The sequence below is a fragment of the Portunus trituberculatus genome, chromosome 14 (genome assembly GCF_017591435.1).
Source record: "Portunus trituberculatus isolate SZX2019 chromosome 14, ASM1759143v1, whole genome shotgun sequence".
NCBI classification, from domain to species: Eukaryota; Metazoa; Arthropoda; class Malacostraca; order Decapoda; family Portunidae; genus Portunus; species Portunus trituberculatus.
Window position 1 is genome coordinate 14,271,404 of NC_059268.1, and position 22,703 is coordinate 14,294,106.

Consider the following 22,703-nt stretch of genomic DNA (forward strand, 5'->3'; position numbering starts at 1 on the left):
TTATTATTATTATCATCATCATTTTTACTATCATAATTATCATCATTATTATTATTATCATTATTATTTATACGAGTACCACCGCCACCACCGCCACCACCAATAACAATAACAACGCTATCAATGGTGAAACAGAAACAAATGCACCCGAAGACAATATGAATGCCAGCTAAATGATTGTATGAATACATTTCTTCATTGCCACTTTTGCTTGTGTATTACATTACCTTAAAACTATATGGCACTATAGAATCTTAAAACTCAAGTTGTGTTAGTCATTCAAGTATTACACCTCGCATCACCAAGCCAGAGGCAACGTGCACTTTGTTAGCTATTACTGTATCCTTTTAGTCATTCTTCTTTGCACTAATTCTACTAGGCCTATATCATTCCTATAATATGGGGGCCAGAGATGTACATTCATAATTTAGATGAGGTCTGACCTACGCCAAATATAACTAGAATATTACTTCAGGTCTTTTGATTTTGATTCTCCTAAAAATCAATCCTAGTACTCTATTTGCCTTATTTTTAACCTCTATGTATTGCTTTCTTAAGCCAAGATCGAAGCTAACCATAACTCCCATCTTTTCCTTATCCTGAACCTACTACGGCTTCGTTGTTTATTGTTTACATTATCGTGTGGATTTCCTCTACCTACGCTAAGTACTTTGAATTTATTATTGATTAACTGCAGTTGCGTTCAACCTATCCACATTTGCCTGCAAGATGATGGCATCCGAATGAATTCACCCTAATTAATGTACCTAATTAATCTGCCAATCTTCGTGTCATCCACAAATTCACTAATATCACTACTAATTCCACTATCTAAGTCATTAATATTATATACTAAAAATAACCATGCCCTAAAACTCTGATCCCTGTGGAATTAGAATCGTTTATAACAACTCTGTTACATATCGGCTAGTCACGACCTTATCCAGCCTAAAACTTTTCCCTCTATCCCATGCGCCCTAAACTTTCTCAGCAGCATCTAATGTGATACCTTTTCAAACTCTTTACTAAAATCCAGGTATAGAATGTCATGACTATCTAGTAAACTTTGCTATGAAAACTCAACAAGTTTGTAAGGCAAGACTTTCTTTTCGTAAACCCATGCTGTCACTGATTAACCAAGTAGTGTTTCTGTAGATGCTTCCTAATGTTCCTCGCTATTACTGACTCCATCAATTTACCTACAATTGAAGTTAGGGTGACGAATTTATTGAACATTTTCATCTAATTAAGTAAGAACGTATTGTTTCCATTCCCTGGGCGAGGTAAGCATGTTCGCCCGAGTTAGCAGCTACACAGTCACCGACCAGGGCTTCTCACCTTTCGAAACAGCAGGCTCAATCTGCAAACACAAGTTAGGTCGTCATCACCATCAACAACAACCACGTTTACTATAAAAAGAAATGAGGGACAAATATACACACAATAAAATAAATAAAATCATAAAAAAAAAAAAAAAAAATATATATATATATATATATATATATATATATATATATATATATATATATATATATATATATATATATATATATATACACACACACACACACACACACACACAAACACACACACACACACACACACACACACACACACACACACACACACACACACACACACACACACACACACACACACACACACACACACACACACACACACACACACACACACACACACACACACACACACACACACACACACACACACACACACACACACACACACACATATATATATATATATATATATATATATATATATATATATATATATATATATATATATATATATATAATCTGACGGCGGAAAAAACTGGCCGAGATGTGTTCCCGAGGCTTCGAGCCTCTGGCAGAACACTAACGAGAAATTCAATTTCTGATACCATATCAGTACCAAGCCCACGTGGAGTTTGACCTGCCTTAACTCTTGTCATTACCCACTACACTCACCTTCTCTGTGAGGAAGTCTTGACACGCCATTCTAATGTGTTCAGCAGTGGCTGGAGAGTCGAAACGGAAGATGTTTTCAAGACCATGATCCTTCCTTGCAGCTTCCACGGCGTTCCTGATTGCGAAGAAAACCGAAGCAGCCAAGAAGAGTGGCGGCTCCCCTACAGCCTGCAACATAACTCCGCATTAGTTGATGAAGTGCTTCGTTGCCCCTTCACTTCACACGCACCACAAATATTAGGACCAGAGACGTTAGTTTGCTGTACACTAGTTTACTTTTATTATCTCTCTCTCTCTCTCTCTCTCTCTCTCTACGAGTTTATATCATACTTATGATTTTTTGGAAACAATCTGAACAGAAGTCAAAATAATACTTAACAATCTGAATAAAAGCCAAAAATATTTAACCCTTTCACTACTGAGATTAATTTCTACCTTGAGTATTAGGTGTGATTAGATTTTATTGACATTAGGAAAGGTCTATGGAGGTCAGAAGATGAATGGTCAGAGTTTTCACTGTTTTAATCCCCACATAAGGTTTTGAAGCTGAGTCTGGGACCCGAAAAATGAGTAGTACAGCAAAAAACACCTTACATACTGTAAAATTCGATGAGATCCCTACCACTCTCCGATTACTGTTTCCTTCTCTACAGGGTGTTATTGGAGGTGAGGACTGAATACTTGTGATGATTTAATTCGATCGCATTTGTACATGGCCCTTTGTTATGATCACCACTTTTCTTATAAGAAATGTAGGCCATCCAACCGATACTTCCCATACATCGGTTATGTGTGAACGTGTTCGACGCGCGCGGTTAGCAGGGCTCTGTCGATACTTCTAGCGGCTAGCATTTCCAGCCGCATATTAACACGTGTAAACCCGCCTTAAGAAAGATAAAATTTTTCCAGGTGAAGTATATTACCGCTACCATTCGTCTGAACACCAACACGGGGCAGGGTCTCGCATTACCTTGGAGGAGAAGACGGCCCGTGGATTGGGAGCGTCGCGGAGGAGAGACACGCTCAGTTTTTGAGGGATACTCTGGAAACCTGCACAAAAAGAAAAGATAAAAGGGTTTCATAACATTTCCATGGAGAGCAGTTACTCCATTTGAGAGATGATAAAGAGAAAAAAAAAAAAACAATTATTGTTCTACATTAAACGATCCAATATTTGTCATTAAATATCACTTCAAAAGTTATGCTGAGTCTCTTACAACAATTTTTTTGGTTCTTCTTCCTTGGGGACTGGAACGTGAGTGGGCCTTTTCAAATATACATTATGTTGCCCTTGGCCTGTGACACATTTACAACAATAAATAAGTGAATATATAAATAAATAAACAAATAAAAAAGGAAAACTCACCTGGGATCTTGTAAGCTCCAGGGCCACGCGTGAGGAGGACGCCGGAAGGAGAGTAGCGTAGTTCCTCCAAGGTGAAGAGACCTAAGCCCTGCATGAAGGCGCCCTCCACCTGACCCACATCGATGGCCGGGTTGAGGGAGTCACCCACGTCCATCACAATGTCAGTCTGCAGCACCTACATTTGGATAACAATAAGAAGTCACTGATACTACTTATCTTATTTGAGGAGTAATCCTAACTTATTTTTGTAGAAACCATCCATTGTTTCAGTTATCTATTCATTCTTCTTCATTTGTTTTACGTTTAAAGAGCAGAATCAATATCAGAATAAGAATAAACACATGAATTGGGGTTTATATCACTGCAAAGTATCATCATGGATACATACAGTACTGTGGTGACAGACTCCATGCCACCTACCGAATGGTCTCCCGTCAGGCAGTCTACCTCTACCTCACTCACGGCTGCTCCATAAGAGAAGTAGTTGAACTTGGCTGACTCGTGGGTCTCAAAATTGTACGCCTTAATACCCGGCGTGCTGAGGAACACAATGAGGGAGATGCTACTAAATCAATCCAGTAAAATGTCTTGAGTGATACTAAAATTTGAGGAAAGTGACTCGAGGCAGAGACTACTAGAAACTTCCACTGATTCTAGTAATATTTCCATAGTGACATAAGTGCAGTCTTTATTAGAATGTTTAACTCAAGATATAAAGCTCAAGATAATATTCTCTCCCTTTCCATCTCGACGTCATAAATCTGTCACCAAGACAACACTTACCAGTAATAGCCCGTGGCAGAGAGTGAGATACTCTGCAGGTAAGCCTCTTCCACCCAGGACTTCCAGCCAGCTTTGGGATCTTTGGCGATGACAGGCTTCAGCCTCTCCTTGATCTTTTCGCAGGCTTCCTAAAACAAAACAAAACAATGGCAGTTTCAATAAATGATCCGAGATAGTTAGTGGTATATTGCATTCTTGGTTTCATCACCACTTGCCTCACTGAAATAGCTCATCTTGAATTCACTAAAGATTGCTAAGGTTGTAAATCATCAACGTGTGAGCCTGTTTATTCATATGAAGTGCAATGAACGCAACTCCGGCCCATATTCACATTAGCTTACTAAATACCCTCTTCACACGTATACAATCCTCTTTTAATTTTGGTATTTACCTTTGCCTTAAATGTACATTAATATTTTTGAAAACTTTTACTAGCCTAGAACTATGTAAGAACTATTCATACTGCCTACATCACTCCACAAGGCAAACACTCACCAGCACCGCCATGCCATTGATATCTGAGGAGACCGACGCTGCAGTTGGGCTAGTGTTGGGCACCTTGTCCGTCGCCGTCTCGGAGATGTGGATGAGTTCAGTGGGGATGTCAAGGGTTCTAGAGGCTACCTGTATCAGATCCACCCAATCACTTTAGTACGTGTGACTCTCTCTCTCTCTCTCTCTCTCTCTCGTCATGAAATACATAATTTTATCCACCAAAGAACATTGTTCGCTACAGTGTGGTGTGTATGTCTGCAAATTTACTATAACGCTTGAAATAACCAGTGCATACCTGTATCATCTTGGTGTGGAGGCCTTGACCCATCTCGGTGCCGCCGTGGGAGAGGAGGACAGAGCCGTCCCTATAGACCAGTACCAGTGCCCCGGCCTGGTTGAGCCACGGCAGTGTGAAGGCAATGGAGAACATGACAGGGACTACTGATACTCCTCTCTTTCTGTACGTGTGTTCACTGCAACGACAAACACATTCCGCCATCAGCGTGTGTCAGCGTTCGGGCAATGTTGTTTTTTCTCACAATAATGGACTGCCTTCGCACTTTTTGTGTCTAACCTCGTTGACATGTAATTCAGTGTCATTTATCAGGATCTTCAAGGGTATTTTGATGATTACAGAAATAGCTTAACATGGAAAACGAAGAAAAGAAAAAAAATAATTGGAATCCGACTCTGCGGCTTCTAATATTAGTCTTTATGAAAGCCTAAAGCGTCTAAGAATACGGACCTTTGTTTCTTAGTCTTCTTTAAGAGCGGGCGTGAGTTGGAAACGTTTATTTCTGTAGAGCGAGTTTTTTTGGCACGGCTTATTTTTCTACAGTCTAATCTTATTTCTATTTCACCTGTTGAATTTCTGTACGTTGGCGCGAAGGGTGCTGTAATCAGACTGGTCAAGAACGTCCTTCCAGCATCGGCTCAATGTGCACCTCTCAATCACCTGGCCGAAGTGGGTAGTGTCTCCTGTCTTGTAGAAGTTTCTCTCTCGCACCTGTTGGGGTGAAGTGGAGACATCATCGTACCAAAGACCATATTCTGAAACACTTCTGACCGCATCTCCACTTGCTTTCTGAAGGCTCCATTTGAAGTGAAGCGATTTTTAACCCCTTCAGAACTGGAACGCATTTTTACAGTGAATTTGGGTATGATTAGATGATTTTATTTACATTATGAAGGGTTTATGGAGATCAGAAGATTAATGGCCAGAATCTTTATCATTTCAATCACCGCATAAATTTCTGAAGTTGTATAAAATCAATCACTAAATAGTAAGCACATGAATGTGAAAACATGTCATAGCACTGAAGGAATTAAAGATTTCTTTTTGTGTGTGGTTTTAGTGACATTAATATAATCAACAACATTATGAAGAGGAAAAACACTCTTCAGATCCAGGCTAATAATTTCTGTGGTTCTGGAAAATCGTCGTGTTAAGAGAGCAGAGTTTCCAATGGCAGAAACACTCACCACTCTAGGGTCCAGATGGAGGTATTGCGCCACGTGTTCCATTATGTCCTCGCTGCAGAACATGCCTTGCGGTGCCCCAAAACCGCGGAACGCCGTATTCGAAGGAAGGTTGGTCTTGCAGGCGTACCCAGTTGTACTCAGATTCGGCCAGCTGTCTCACACACACACACACACACACACACACACACACACACACACACGAAAGAAAAAAAGAACAATCAAAGTTAGTTGTAAACATACAATAGTAAGAATAGTAATTCCGTTCTATCCAAGATCATGAAGACCGGCAATAATTATACTTCATAGTGGTCTGGGTGAATGGAAGGAGAATGATCTAAAGAAGCAGGATCTGGTATAACACTAACTTGTACGCGTTGCTGGTGCTGTAGAGGGAGCGATGCACCACACCAATGGACAGGTCTATGGTATTGCCACAGTTAGCGTAAAAATGTAGGTCGGCTGCCGTGATGACTCCTTGGTCCGTGAAGCCAACACGCCAGCGGCACAGGAAGGGATGGCGGCCGCCGGTGATCACCATGTCCTCGTGACGGTCCAGCATCATACGTATGGGACGACCTATGCTGTGAGGGAAAGATGGTTCATTTTATAATTCTCTCTCTCTCTCTCTCTCTCTCTCTCTCGATAACCATTATACTAAGGCCATCATACTATGTACTGTGTGCAAGTACTTTACTTACATACTTGCAGCGACGCAGAGAGGAACAGAGACGTCGGCTGAACGTGTTTCTTTCCCGCCAAATCCACCGCCAAGCCTCTTGATGCGACACACCACTTTGTTGTACGCCACGCCCAGCGCCTTAGCCACCATTACCTGGGTGTCACTGGGGTTCTGAGTAGTTGAAATAATTTCCATTTCTCCATCCTCACCCTTGGGTATGGCGATGTGGGCATTAGTTTCCATGTAGAAATGTTCTTGGCCACTAATGTGAGTCTCCCCTTCAAGTGTGTTTACCGCGACCTTAAGGGCGGCCTCTGCATCGCCCGTCTTCATGGTCCACTTATTCCACCATGATTTCTTTTCGATGGCATCCTGGAACAGAACAAAAACATTGTGCCAAGTCTGTGTCGGAAAAGACAGGTGTAAATTCATGGTAATTTTGAGCTTGGTATGTGGTATGGTAGTAGTTTTCCACAAGGGCATCTAGATGGGTGACACGCTACTCACTTGGATCGTGATAATGGGAGTGTCCACATCCTCATAGTCTATTCTGACGAGCCTGGCTGCCCTCTGAGCAGTGGGCTGATCCTTTGCCACCACTATCCCTACTATTTGTCCTATGCAGTCCACCATCTTCGATGCAAACACCTCATGATCATTTCGTTGATTCCGCTCCTCTGTAGTGTCACAAGAAAACGAGAAATACACCATTGATGAGGTGACAAGTGCACTGGTAAGCACAGTAACCTTTCTCTCAAGATACACATATTACATTTAGTGCACCAATGCGGCGCGCAAACACACACACACACACACACACACACACACACACACACACACACACACACACACACACACACACATCATAACTCACCTGAGAGATCGCGAGCACAGATGAATCTCTCCACTCCTTCTATCTTAAGGGCTTCAGATTCATCTATACCAAGAATTTTTGCGTTAGCGTGTGACGAAATAACAAATGCAGCGTAGAGCTCGTTGGCGAAGGGCGGTATGTCGTCAACGTAGACAGCCTCTCCAGTGACCTGTTTGAAGGCCGATGTGTGCACTATGGGCCGCCCGATTGGGTCTGTCTTACTTTGCTCGGGGCTCACCTGTAGAACATAAGAACATAAGAAAATAAGGGATGCTGCTAGAGTCCATCAGTCTTACACATGACAGTCCCTGTAGAAACATACCTACCTATTTCCACTTAGACTTCCCATCCATACATCTGTCCAATCTTCTTTTAAAAGATCTCTGTCGACTTAGTACTAACAACCTGGTTACTGAGTTCGTTCCATTCATCAGCCACTCTATTTGAGAACCTTATAAAGAATTAGGATTCATCCGTCCCATCTTTTTCTTACATCTAAATTTTTCAAGTTAGAACCCATTATTTTTTGTTCTATCCTGGATATCGATTCTAAGAATATTGCTTACGTCTCTTTTGTTATAACCCTTATACCACTTAAGGAGTTCTACCAAGGCCGCTCTCTTTAACTCCAACACTTCTTGTGTTTCTCCATACAGGCATAAAACGCTCACTTTAGTCTGAAAGACACTATCATAATGAAAACAAAAAGGCAAAGTGAGACTTGCCCTTTGGAAGACCTGGCTGCTAGCAGGCTCCGTGTACTGGTGGGGAGTCACGACGAGCTGCTCGTCCTGCGTGAGAGGCGCCACCAGCTGCGGTAGACTTTGACTCAGTTGTCCTCGCACGCTCAGGTAAAATTTGAAGAAAAAGCTGCAACATTTATAAGAATCTATTATTATAGACAAAAATTCATAGATACTAATACTTTCTGACATTTTGTGCAAATCAGTGCAATAAAATAATACAAGGGAATCAATGCCGTTGATCTCTTTCTATTCGTGGACACATATTATCACACTGACGAGTGAAATGAAGCAGAAACTCACCCGGGCAAGCGCGTGAAAATATCACAGATGGCCTACACTACGAGGCGAAGTAGGTAAATCAACACCATTGTATACTGAGAGAGAGAGAGAGAGAGAGAGAGAGAGAGAGAGAGAGAGAGAGAGAGAGAGAGAGAGAGAGAGAGAGAGAGAGAGAGAGAGAGAGAGAGAGAGAGAGAGAGAGAGAGAGAGAGAGAGAGAGAGAGAGAGAGAGAGAGAGAGAGAGAGAGAATATGTTTAAAGTCGGTCAGCATGCCATAAATGACTGTGCACATAAATACCTGAGGGTGAGAGCCCTGCGATACTCCACCATGCCTCCTGGCGCGGAGAAGGCAAGCGGTAGATCACATGCCAGCTGTGACGTACCATCCTCCAACAGAGATGCATCCCACTTGCGGCCAACCAGCTCCTGGAGAGTCAGATCGCCACACACATTATTTTCTTTTCTTTTTTGTTGATAAGAGGATTTCATGAAGCTCCCAAACCACAACAGTCGTCGAAGAGATGCCAAGGTCAATACTGTCCATGGAGGCATCACGTGAAAACAAGTAATTACCAGACAATTCAGGCACTTATTTTATAATTTAAGACCAATAGCAATATATTTTCTCTGATAATGGGAGTTAGTCAGAGGTTACTAGTTTAATACTTTGACGGAATTTTCCACACTACCATTTCCTCTCATAGCATTACTAGATACAGTGGATTATAAAAAGAAAATAAATAAAATCGTGCTTAATGGAACATATGCAATGCTCGTATACTCATAGTTAACAAAACCAATAATTTCCTAAAAAAAAAAAAAAAAAAACTATAAATATTTCCGTGGAAACACAAGAGATCAGTCATGCAATGTATCATTCAAGAGGTTGACATTCATAACTGTCATAATAAGTTTTGTTGCCCTTGGCCAGCTTCCACTCTTGCGTGAAAAATAAATAAATGAAAATAACTAAATAAAGAGTAAATATAACAAACAAATAAAAAAAAACACAGAATATTCATAAACTCTAAAGAGGATTACTTGGCCTGTTATTAAAAGGTCCATAGAAGCAGCACATGGCGAAACATACGTTGTTCGGATCTCATCACCATATCATCCATATATGAGGGTAATTCCCGTCATCTCCTTCGACATGGGGGCAGCCAGACTGACAGAACAATGTCTTACAGTAACCCTAAAGTCACAACCACTCGTTGATATCCCTTGCCCCATTCTTTCCTTCACGATCCCTTTTCATTCGTTAATAAAACATGTAGTACAGTACGAGAGAGAGAGAGAGAGAGAGAGAGAGAGAGAGAGAGAGAGAGAGAGAGAGAGAGAGAGAGAGAGAGAGAGAGAGAGAGAGAGAGAGAGAGAGAGAGAGAGAGAGAGAGAGAGAGAGAGAGAGAGAGAGAGAGAGAGAGAGAGAGAGAGAGAGAGAGAGAGAGAGAGAGAGAGAGAGAGAGAGAGAGAGAGAGAGAGAGAGAGAGAGAGAGAGAGAGAGAGAGAGAGAGAGAGAGAGAGAGAGAGAGAGATATATATATATATATATATATATATATATATATATATATATATAAAGAGAGAGAGAGAGAGAGAGAGAGAGAGAGAGAGAGAGAGAGAGAGAGAGAGAGAGAGAGAGAGAGAGAGAGAGAGAGAGAGAGAGAGAGAGAGAGAGAGAGAGAGAGAGAGAGAGAGAGAGAGAGAGAGAGAGAGAGAGAGAGAGAGAGAGAGAGAGAGAGAGAGAGAGAGAGAGAGAGAGAGAGAGAGAGTGTGTGTGTGTGTGTGTGTGTGTGTGTGTGTGTGTGTGTGTGTGTGTGTGTGTGTGTGTGTGTGTGTGTGTGTGTGTGTGTGTGTGTGTGTTACATGAACAAGAGCATCTAATACCTTCATGGTGCCAAGTGCCATAACGGTGGTAGGAGCCATCCCGCCGAAGGCCAGATCAAGCTTGAGAACCTCGATGGAATCTGGGCGAAACACAACCTTGCAGCCAGCGTTCACAATAGCGATGTCGTCCTCCCGCCTCCGTGCTTGTTTGTAGCCGAAGAAGTACTCGTTCTAAAGGAGACAGGGAGCATGGTGGAGGGATAGAATACTAATGAAAAACTTAATTTCACACCGCAATCAGAAAGTAAAGTATTAGTATTTGGAACACATTCATTAACAGAGAGTCTGGAAGATGTAAATTGGGACTGGATAATCGTAATGATAAGTACAGACGTGTTGTGTGTGTGTGTGTGTGTGTGTGTGTGTGTGTGTGTGTGTGTGTGTGTGTGTGTGTGTGTGTGTGTGTGTGTGTGTGTCTAAGTAATTACCTGCTGGGTGAAGGGAATGTTAATGTTTATCAGTACTTCCTGTGGTAGAACGATCGTCCTCCTGTAGCCCGTGAAGAAGGTGTGGTCCAAAGTCACCTGACGCTCCCCTCCATCTGTAGGAAGTGCATACATCCTGATGGTCGGCCCTGCCCTTCCAACATAAAGCCTCCACATTATTCGCATCATTCATTTTACGCAAAATAATTCAGAATGACAATGTTTGAGAAATAACATGTGAAGCTATAGTGATGCAAGTCGATGATTTATAGCAATTGACAACCTTGACAAAAACAACACAGCATACTGACTTTTGGAGCGCAGCGTTAGAATGGCGCCAGCTGCCATCAAAAGAGGGTTGAGATCACTGATTGGCGAGGCAGTCATGACGTTGCCACCAATAGCCTGCAGAAGCCACGTATAAGATATTAACAAACTTACTCTTGATAATACTGAATATTCATCATCACGTTAAGGAAGAATAACAAGAAATTTATGCCTCGTGTGCCTGTCATGACTTCACATACTTTCAAAAAAGAAAAATACTACTGATATCGTGACATCAGCACGTTGTAACATCTTAACGATGCAAGAAAGAAGAAAAGAGAAAGAAATTGAGAGAAGTTCTTACTGCTGCGTTCCTGATCTGCTTCCCGGCGAACCAGCGAAGCATTTCAATGATGGCAGCAAAGACTCGAGTCCTGCTTTCTGTTTTTGGAAGAAAATAAAAGAAAACCATAGTTAGACCAACCATAACATGTAATAAGTAAACAAATAACGAGCACGCAGACAAAAGATGGAGAAAAACTACTTATAAAGGATAGTTCATTAACACGTCGCTGGAAGAACATAAAACTAAACAGAGGTGTGAGAGGTGGCTGCAAATTATTATCAAGTAGCTGGGTGGATAGATGCGTGTAAACATGTATCACTGGTATTAACCTACGTAATTTATATTAGAAAGCTTTTACTCAGGCATCCAAAGTGTCTATCTAATAGATCCTGTAGGAAGCTCAGTTGATAAAGACGAGAGAGAGAGAGAGAGAGAGAGAGAGAGAGAGAGAGAGAGAGAGAGAGAGAGAGAGAGAGAGAGAGAGAGAGAGAGAGAGAGAGAGAGAGAGAGAGAGAGAGAGAGAGAGAGAGAGAACGGGGGGGGGGGCATTTAGAAAACCAAGATTTAAGTAAAGAAAATAAATATTCATATAGTATTGAGATACAAAACGAGGGTTGAAGGTGGTGTCGTGGATCTAACGATGCTGGACTTCACTTGGTGCACTCATTAAATAAATTTGTAACTTTACAATATAATGGCGGCATTAAACATCTTCAAACGCACACACCAGGTTAAAGACCACAAAAGACGCCTGAGAGCATGCTTCAAAAGAACGTGAGACTCGCTACGGTTAGAAGATTAAATTATATCAAAAAGATAAATTAATAGAAAACATATTATGTTCTCTTGTTTTTCTACAGACTATTAATTACTACATGAACAGGTTCGCTATAAGGTATTTACTTCTGATGCTGTTGTTGTTGTTGCTGCTGCTGCTGCTGCTGCTGCCGCCATTATACTACAACAACAACAACAACTACTACTACTACTACTACTACTACTACTACTACTACTTCTACTACTACTGCTACTACTGCTACTACTGCTGCTACTACTACTACTACTACCACCACTGCTACTATTACTACTGCTACTACTACTACTACTGCTACCAGCAACAACAACAACAACAACAACAACAACAACAACAACAACAACAGCAACAACAGTAATAGCCAGGCAATAGCTGAAGAATCTTTCCCCAGCGGCTATAAAATGTTGCTATAAATGACTGCGTTTTCAAGAAGTGAGATTATTTACATTCTAATCATACCACCGTACTGACAAGATTTTTTCCTACTTATAGTTATGATATATTTCAGCATTAAATGATTAGCCGCTGAAGATAGTGAGCATAAGTAAAGTAAGCCAAAAACGGTGCGCCTGACGAGGAGTTGTCATCATATAAGAACGATGTACTGTTAAAAGTTACCATCTTAGCGTTTCCGAGACTAAAATCGGAATATTTATGTACGATGGATATCAAAAGTGCTCCTGGACAAATCATCGCCAGAGAGAGCGAAACCTGAAGGAATAATAATATTAATAATAATAATAATAATAATAATAATAATAATAATAATAATAATAATAATAATGTCACTTTGTACGTACATGGCCCATCTACTTCTGTGTTCTGTCAAAAGACTAAAGGAAGAGGCAATGCGAGATGTTAAGAATATTAAGATAGGAACAAGTTAGGAATCTAGTAGTTGTTTCCAGCATACCATCAAACTCCACGTAATTGTTCTTAAAGTTCGTTTTTGTTCCTAATAATGCATTCAGTTTGTACGTACAGTCAATACACACACACACACACACACACACACACACACACACACACACACACACACACACACACACGGCGACGCAGTGGTGAGGTGTAACTCAGTAAGTCATTACGAAACTATCATACCACAAGGATGAGTAAACTACAAATTCAACGTTTAAAAAGCTAATGAAATATTAAATTTTCATTCCATTAAAATTCCATTTCAAGTGTGTTCATTGCAGGGCAAACCTAAAAGTAAATGAATAGATAAATAAACAAATATATAAATAAATGAATAAATAGACAAATAAATGAAGATAAATAAATAAATCTGAATAGAATACGTAAATAAAAGAAGATTAGGAAAGCAGGGCAGGAGAGGACATCTAATTATGCATATTCATATTCATGACAATCACAGTGTGACAAGAAGAATATTTTTTTTCCTCAAGCAATAATATATTTGAGTCACATCACTACTAACCGTGTTTCAAGGTAACCTGATCCCTGAGCGCCTCCTCCAAAGCCGTAAGAGTGACAGCTGCTCCAAACACCATCGCCGTGGAGGTTTCTTCAATGCTGGTGAGTTCCGCCACATTGATTGGGTTGATCAGCACCGGATATAGCTGATTTTTATACTGCACCTCCACTCCTGCAAACCAGCGAATCACTCGTTCAGTAATTTGATAATGAACAAGGAAATGTACACATGCAACAAGGTACAACGAAAATCACATCAACGGTTAAAAATAAATTTCCAAACAGCAGCAAAAACCCTTCATACTCACCAACTTCAGTATTGCCACCAATGATCTTGGCGGTAGGATGAAGGTCTTTCAGATGGAGGAGCTGCTCGAGGGTCGCTGGGCGGTGGAACACAACGCGAGGACCTTTGAACTCAAGGCTCTCCCGCTCTAGATCATTTCGAACCTGATGAACATATCCACAACACTTGAATGATTCTGCATAGCTTCCTACAAGACAGAGCCATGCACGACGCCTTCTGTGTAATTATTACACTAATAATTACTTATAAGCTAACTATATTCAGTTCTACTTTCATACGTGTATTTCGTCGTTGTTATGATTGTGTGTGTGCCCAGCCAGCCCTCCCCATTACGGAGCGACCTCAGAGCTCATAGACCGATCTTCGGTTTGGACGTGTGTGTGTGTGTGTGTGTGTGTGTGTGTGTGTGTGTGTAATTCACCTCGAGTTACATCCCATACCGTACTGCTAGGTGAACACGGCGCCTCCCGGGACTCGAACCCGGGAGTCGAGTTTGCTAACCACTACACTATGCGGTGTGTGTGTGTGTGTGTGTGTGTGTGTGTGTGTGTGTGTGTGTGTGTGTGTGTGTGTGTGTGTGGAGAAGCAAAGAAAGACAAGAGGGAGATAAGGAATAAATTCAGCATGCGAAGAGTGAATGGAGGGCCTGTTCTGGGGTATGAACACAATGATCAAGAAAAAGGAAAGTTAGAAGTGAGCATTCACACGAATATAACCAAGGTATGGAAAAAAAAAAAAAAAAAAAAAAAAAAAAAAAGCTTGTGACGTGTGTGTGTATAATTAACCTTTCCAGTGCTATGAAGCGTTTTTATATTGATTCTGCTAACTATCTAGTGATTTTATACAACTTCAGAAGCTTATGTGGGGATTAAAATAGTGAAGATTTTTGCTATCAATCTTCTGACTTCCATAAACCTTTCCTAATATAAATGAAATCGTTTAATCATACCCAGGGGTTAATAACGTCGCTACCCATATTCACGTACCTTAAGCTCAGGTGGGAAGATGATCTCCTGGCTGGGATCGTAAGGCCGCATTCCATTTGTTTGGTACAGATGGTGGCCAGGTTGATCTAGTTCACCGTCAAGTTCCTCCGTTCCTCCGTTCACTTGTCCGTTCATGTTTCCTGTTTCATGCAGTCAACAAGAAAACAATCAAAGCTAAGTAAACAACATACAAATATTTTCTTTCGGGTAATCATGCAAATAAATATAAGCCATGCAGATAAACATATATATAAGTACTATCACAAAAAAGTATAATTAGAATTAATGAAGGAAATACTTTGCTGTTCTTTTGGAAATTTCGCTCATAGTCAACAAAAGAACTTCTTCACCACCACAATAGCAAACAAATAAAGAAAAATAATGAAAACAAAAACAAAAGACATAAATGAAAAAAAGCACGTTCATAATTTTTCATTCCCTCACCTCCAGATACTCACCACAGCCGCCGCCATTGAGCATGCAGCAGTTCGCCTTGCCGCATGTAGTAGGACCAGCAGAGGTAGTTAGTGAGCGATAGCCGTCCAGGATTGGCCGGTAACCCGTGCACCGACATAAGTTCCCTGTAAAAACATCGCCGTCCTTTGCCCTTCAGAGTGTAACGCTTTCAATAAGGTCTACTATTTTTTTTTTTTTTTTTTTTGAGGAAAGGAAACATGTCAGGACAACAAAACAACAAGGCCAATTCGTTTCAAAATAGTGCCTTGTAGAACATCAGTGTTGTATTTTAACTACATTGCAACAAAAACAGCAGTCTTTCATTGTAGCAATAGAGCGGATGTAAAGAGAGAGAGAGAGAGAGAGAGAGAGAGAGAGAGAGAGAGAGAGAGAGAGAGAGAGAGAGAGAGAGAGAGAGAGCTACTATACCCGTGAAATACTCGTCGAGCTGGGCCATGGTGGGGTGCGGGTTGTTCCTTAGCAGGGTATACATGGACATGACGATGCCAGGTGTGCAGAAACCACACTGCGAGCCATGGGCCTTGGCCAGACGCTCCTGCACAGCGTGAAGGCCCGTCTTGGTTGAGCCGATGCCCTCCACCGTGGTGACCGCCATGCCGTGCAGGGAAGCCACAGGGGTAAGGCATGCGTTCACAGAGTAATGCCTGAATAGAAACACAAGAGTAACAGTTTTTAATTAATCTAAAAGTGATTTACTGTACAGAACTGCAAGTCAAGTCAACCTTAATCCTCTGAGTGCTATGAATGAATTGTGATAAGTTTAGAATATTATGAAATATATAATGGACAGCAAATAAAGTGAATTAAAAGTAGCTGAAACCTTCCGGTGTCAGCTGTCTTATATAAGCATCTTATACTGTCTAAAGTTACTCAAACAAGTGAATATTGCGTCACTGACACTCCAAAGATAAACTCCTGACTGCTGAAGACGATATATAACTAGTTATTTAAGAAGACTTACTCGATTTTCCTTAAAAAAAACAGTAAGCATCCAAAGGTCTTCTCGATCATTCATCTTCTTGTCAGTGGTTTTTGTTCTTTTAAATATCATCTTAACTTACACCACATTATTCTGTTAAGCTTAAAACGAAGTCATCCATTGAAAAGACGCTTAAAACGAAGCCATCCATTGAAATGAAAGAATGAGAACGGGTAGGGTTATAAGAGACATGCACCCAGGGCAACACCTAGAGATAAATATATCACTATTTACTTGTAAAAATGCACTCACTTTACTTTATCTTCATCACGGTTATACTTGGATAGCATCACCGTGCAGGCCCCGCAGCCGCCCTCGCCACATCCAAGTTTCGTGCCACACAACCGTACTTCACCACAGTCAAGGAACAAACTTTATCGTCTCCTTGAATAGTTCACACCTCTCATACACACAAGCATATAAACACACAAGTATATTGCTGATAAGAAATAAATAAAGACAAACTTCTCGTAATGCCTGACGTGTATTGACTTGCACAGCACGCAAAATAGAAGTATAAGTTGTCGTTGTTGTTGTTATTAACTATTATTATTATCATTATTATTATTAATGTATTCGATTTTCCTCCTTTTCTCCTCCTCTCTCACTGGTCTGTGCGTGCTAAGATCAGTTGAATATGGATGTTAAGTAAGTTTACCTAATATTCACATCTGGAGATACTGGAGATATTCACATCTAGAGATACATCAGCAGAAAAGACTATAGATACATTCTTCATTATCTATGAAACATCATCATTATTTTAAGTATTGCCTTTCTTTTGTTATCTGATGTACTTGTTGTTTGCTGATGTCAACTTTTGTAGCCAGCAGAGAGGTGTTTTTAGGCTGCGCTGTTTGTGTGGCTTGTCCGGCAGGCAGATGTGCCTCCGTGTGACTATCTTGTAAATAATTATACTGAAACTCCAGTGACTTGGTGTTTCCACATCTCTGCCATATAACTCTTACTGACGAAACATCTCTAGACACAACCAGGGAGAAAGAGAACATTAAGATATGTTGAGTAAGTACATTGGTAACAACTTCATCTGAGACTTCCACACCGATTTCCCTATTGCAATGATATAACTTTCCAAGTAAAGTTTACTCAAACCTCTTGAGACAAACATTGAGTACATTAATAAACTGATAAATAGATAAATTTATAAGTTTGACAAGAAATATGAACTATAGCAGTTAGTTTAGTAAATAAGTGTGAGAAAGGATGGAGCGCCACGCTATTTCGATCGCAAGGATACATTTAGTTCGAAGGTAGACCAGCAGGGAACACTCAGGGTCAACATCCGCATCCTCCACCTGCAACAACACACAAGAGGCACAGCAGTTAGTTCGGTAAAAGTAGTATATGTTATTCTCTACCTTCTCTATAGTACATCATGACTCGATGGTTTTCAAGGTACAATCACACCATGGTTCTTGCCAAGCTCTCCTCAGCAACAGCAGAAGCCTTGCACGAGTGAACATGCGCTCATACTAAATGCAGTATGTATAGGTTCTGGTAACTATTTATCACAATAATCTCAGTAAAACATAACTAGGAAATCAGTATGATAAATAAAGAGTTATATAATGAACAAACGTAAGGAATACTAGCAAATATTACTGAAAAGATTTAGAAATTTTGTACAAGTCTCATAAATTCATCGGTCTTCATACTGCGCAGATAAAACAACTTCCAATACACTTGGGATATTCGCATGCGTGTTGCCGAGTTTGGGAGAGCTCACCATCATTCAAATCCTGCCATGCATAAGGTAGCTTTGAGTCTTTGACAATATTAGCTACACTGTGACGAGGTAATTACACGCTCCATATGATCTCTTTGGCAATGTTAGCTGCATTGTGACGAGGTATTTACATGCTCCACATGATCTTGTAACATATTAATATGAATTACGGATGCACAAGTTCGCCGTGTCGTCTTAAGAACTTCCATCTCGCCTAACATTGGCGAAGGCATGGTACAATAACTCTCGTTATTGTACCATGGGCGAAGGGAAATTCTAAGAGCCTGATATCGTAATAGACACGGTGTACCCAATCCGAGAGTAAAACAAGACAATCAATAATGTATGACCTTGATACTTTGGCAGAGCGCCTCTACACTTACTCTGATTTTACAATGTTTAATTTTGCTTTCAGATCTTACCCATTGTACCTCCTCCTACCCTAGAAGATATACATTTTATTGACATATCTCCATCACTACCTTTATGTCGAGAAAAGCCAATTGATTCACCAACGCTGCCTGAACGGACGGCTTTTCAGTAGACAGTGGCTGCCTCTTTTTTCGTGGCAAGAAATTTTATGGAAGCCTTCGCTTTGTCAGTATTACACAGGAGAGAGAGAGAGAGAGAGAGAGAGAGAGAGAGAGAGAGAGAGAGAGAGAGAGAGAGAGAGAGAGAGAGAGAGAGAGAGAGAGAGAGATTTTATCAGTTCGGTAGGGGCTGTAAATGACCAGGCCGTGGAAAGAAAAGAGCGGCAGGGACGAATAAGTCTAAAAAGAATCTCTCATGGGAGCTCCCCCACATAAGACCTTATTCTGAAACACTATCCCGCTTCGACATTTAAAAGGCTTTACTTGAAGTGACATGGGCTGTTAACAGATAGTGTTTCTTTAATGTTTCTAGGGAAATAACATAAGATTTCTACATTATCAAAAGGGCAAACAGTTAATCATCATCTTGGTGGGCTTTGAAAAGATTCACAGCGGGAGAGCAAGGTGCTTCTGTATACGGGCTATATTGTCACTTGCTGGGGATGGAGAGCGCAGCATCATCGACCTCTGGCAACTATCCGTCTGTTAGGACTGCTTTAGAAATATTCATAACTATTATATGTATATGCAGGCAGTGATAGTCAACTTTAGGTTTCAACAAAAAAGTAGCAAATACTACATGTACACACAGCATTTTAATTGTTATAAGTATTCCGAAAGTGCGCCGCAGACAAAGTAGTACGTTAGATCCACTTTCAGTTTCAGAGACCTTGACTTGATCCCTTGCGTGGTCAATTTTCCCAGTTATCTTCGTTCTCTCGATGAAACTTACTTTTGAGAGTTATCTGCCCAGACCTCTTTTTGTAAATTCTTAACGTATTGCTTCGAGATGGATGACTCAGCCTGCATCTTCCCCACGCCCATGGGTAATAAATGAACTGGCAGTACAGAAACATATAAGAGAAAATGAAAATACAGCAAAATAAGAAAATAAAAATCCCTATAGACATAACGACACAGCCACGTTGGAGAGACGATATAAAAATATGATTTGATAACCAACCATTACCGAAACACACACACACACACGTCAACAATGATTTATTTATTTACTAGTGGGTACCAAAGTGGTTGCTACCGCACCAGCCACTACTCGGGTGGGTTCCTGTCTGTGACGCAGCAAGGAAAGATACAGCCTCAAGCCACTATCCACTGGGAACAGTACAACAGCACCAGTATATATTCAAGGCCAACAGGGTTTCATATAAGATACTATGTCTGTATATGTGTCCATGCAAGGAGAGAGAGAGAGAGAGAGAGAGAGAGAGAGAGAGAGAGAGAGAGAGAGACTGGTGAGTAATGTATTTGGAACAGTGATAATGCCCTTAAAAGCCCTCATTACAGCATGACTAGCGGGTTCGGGTCACGGTGCAGGTGCAGCGTTGCTTCTTTAAAAAAAAAAAAAAAAAAAACGTGTGTCGCATTACAGGGGGGGATGATTCCTGTTTGAACCTCACACCCTGACCCCTCCCTAGCCGGCCAGTTAGTCTTTTTTTTTTACATTGGCCAGAGGTGTTTTTTTTTTTTATTGGTTTTCAGATTCTAAAATATTTTCTTACTTTATGAAAATTCCGTGTGATTTTCGTTTAAAAATAAATAATTGAGATTATAACAATAACAACAACAACAACAACAACAACAACAACAATAATAATAATAATAATAATAATAATAATAATGATAATAATAATAATAACAACAACAATAATAATGATTGTAAGAATAACAATAATAATAATAATAAGGATCATAATAATGATAATAATAACATTGATAATAATAATGATAATAACAATGATAATATTATTATTATAATAATAATAATAATAATAATAATAATAATAATAATAATAATAATAGCAATAATAATGGTAATGGTAATAAGATAGCTTCTAAAACCTGACTGAAACTCGGTGTATGATACCATCACTTAGAATAACAATTTATATGAGCCACGTAAACAGCGGCCTAATTTGCTTCGTCAGACAATAGCAGTACGATCAATTAAAAACCAAGACGATCCACATGAACCAACAAGTTTGTTTGAACGACTCCTACTGTAAATCTACTCAACTCTCGGAACCTTCAAGAGAAATGTTCCCTAGAAAACAACTTTTCCTTGAGAAACTACTCTATATCAAAGCAGATAACATACCAATAGATAACATAAGGTTAAGATACAACACGAACCGCTGGTCAGTGTTGATAGCCATGAAGATTTAATGATCCTGCCATACGATGTCAAATCAGAACAAAAATGCTGAGGTGACGTTTAATAAGTATCAATTACGTCCTACAACATGTGTATTTACCTAGTTTTACCTAGTTATAGTTTTACAGGGCCTGGGCTTTATGCACGTGTGGCCCCGTCTCCATATCTACACATATCCAATTTTTTCTTTAAAACTATGCACACTCGTTGCTGACACCACTTCCTCACTCAAACTGTTCCAAGTCTCAACACATCTTAGCGGGAAACTAAATTTTTTAACATCTCTCAGACATCTTCCCTTCCTCAGTTTCTTACTATGCGATCTTGTGCTTCTAATGTCATTTTCTTCTCTCAGGATTAGTTTCTCATTATCCACTTGATCCATTCCGTTAATCAATTTATAAACTTGTATCAGATCCCCTCTCTCTTCTCTGTTCCAGGGTTGGTATATCCATAGCTTTTAGTCTCTCCTCATATGCCATCCCTTTAAACTTCTGGAACCATTCTTATAGTCATTTTTTGTAGTCTCCAATTTCCTTATGTTTCTTTTTATGGTGGGGTCCACACAATGTTTCACTGTTTGATCTGCTGCAGTCTCTGACGAGATAGCCAGACGTTACCCTACGGAACGAGCTCAGAGCTCATTATTTCCGATCTTCGGATAGGCCTGAGACCAGGCACACACCACACACCGGGACAACAAGGTCACTACTCCTCGATTTACATCCCGTACCTACTCACTGCTAGGTGAATAGGAGCTACACGTGAAAGGAGACGCACCCAAATATCTCCACCCGGCCGGGGAATCGAATCCCGGTCCTCTGGCTTGTGAAGCCAGCGCTCTAACCACTAAGCTACCGGGCGTGTTTGTGTGTGTGTGTGTGTGTGTGTGTGTGAACGTCCATTGCGAGTCAATGCTGCGGGCCAATGTTCCAGTAATTGATATTAATAGAACCACAGTGTGTTCACTTCCCTCTAGAACTCCCTTTGCTTCCCAAGAAATGGTACGTACAACCAGTATCATTCACTCGTTGTCATGGAAAGCTTCACGTCTTGATGATGAACCCCACTAACTTACATTATGTAAATTATAATTCTAAATGCACTGGATTTGGGCATACTTTAAATTTCATGATGTTATTATACTTACAGTATAATAAGTTTCCATGGAAGGAGGATAATATTCATAACTTTGAAAATACATTCCTACTACATAGCGTGTTGTAGTACATTAAGGGACAAATTATGGTTATTCTCTATTGCCATTCTTACCTTCGCTCCATTGACAAAAAACACCAAGGTGTTACTACACCGGGCGTCATGCGACATAGCTGCTACAAAGCTTTGGCTTGTGTTCACCGTGATGCTTTGATAGCCACTCAACGCTACCTGAGTAAGCGCTACCACACTCACTCAGACACTGGGAGATTAGTACCAGTCTACCAGAAGGCTTCAAAGGTCAGCTTGGACCACTGTGGTGCCAAGGAATAAATAAATAGGAAATACAGCGCGGTTTAGTTTAGAGAACAGCGGCAATGCTACCATCTAGCGGCGACGAATATGTTCATTGAAAACGTTTTCTGGAGTAAC

The 22,703-nt window shown here is 40.5% G+C and overlaps 1 protein-coding gene across 2 annotated transcripts; it reads right to left on the reverse strand.

Moving 5' to 3' along the window:
- On the reverse strand, positions 1-22,585 carry LOC123503640 (xanthine dehydrogenase/oxidase-like). 2 transcript variants are annotated; one of them, XM_045253572.1, is made up of 28 exons: positions 22,386-22,585; positions 17,862-17,919; positions 16,856-16,952; positions 16,033-16,268; positions 15,606-15,728; positions 15,148-15,287; positions 14,163-14,304; positions 13,859-14,026; positions 11,622-11,698; positions 11,302-11,395; positions 10,994-11,106; positions 10,566-10,736; positions 8,977-9,104; positions 8,378-8,522; positions 7,653-7,890; positions 7,286-7,455; positions 6,798-7,150; positions 6,465-6,680; positions 6,100-6,250; positions 5,478-5,623; positions 4,913-5,090; positions 4,618-4,746; positions 4,123-4,250; positions 3,760-3,877; positions 3,340-3,514; positions 2,944-3,023; positions 1,974-2,141; positions 1-1,360 (listed from the first exon to the last, which is right to left on the reverse strand). In XM_045253572.1, exons 1-28 carry the CDS (start codon positions 22,440-22,442, stop codon positions 1,310-1,312), a joined length of 4,050 nt encoding a protein of 1,349 aa, XP_045109507.1. In that variant the 5' UTR covers positions 22,443-22,585; the 3' UTR covers positions 1-1,309. The 2 variants fall into 2 exon arrangements, with proteins under 2 accessions (XP_045109507.1, XP_045109509.1); XM_045253574.1 differs by lacking the exons at positions 16,856-16,952; positions 17,862-17,919 and having other exon boundaries at positions 22,386-22,518.
- Between the last annotated feature and the right edge of the window lie 118 nt (positions 22,586-22,703).

Excerpts from the sequence above, each read along its gene's own strand:
- LOC123503640 (XM_045253572.1), bottom strand. The coding sequence starts at position 22,442 with ATGTCGCATGACGCCCGGTGTAGTAACACCTTGGTGTTTTTTGTCAAT. Across the intron at positions 17,920-22,385 it reads TTTTTGTCAATGGAGCGAAG|GTGGAGGATGCGGATGTTGA; the intron begins GTAAGAATGGCA and ends GTGTTGTTGCAG. Across the intron at positions 11,396-11,621 it reads AGCAGATCAGGAACGCAGCA|GCTATTGGTGGCAACGTCAT; the intron begins GTAAGAACTTCT and ends TGGCTTCTGCAG.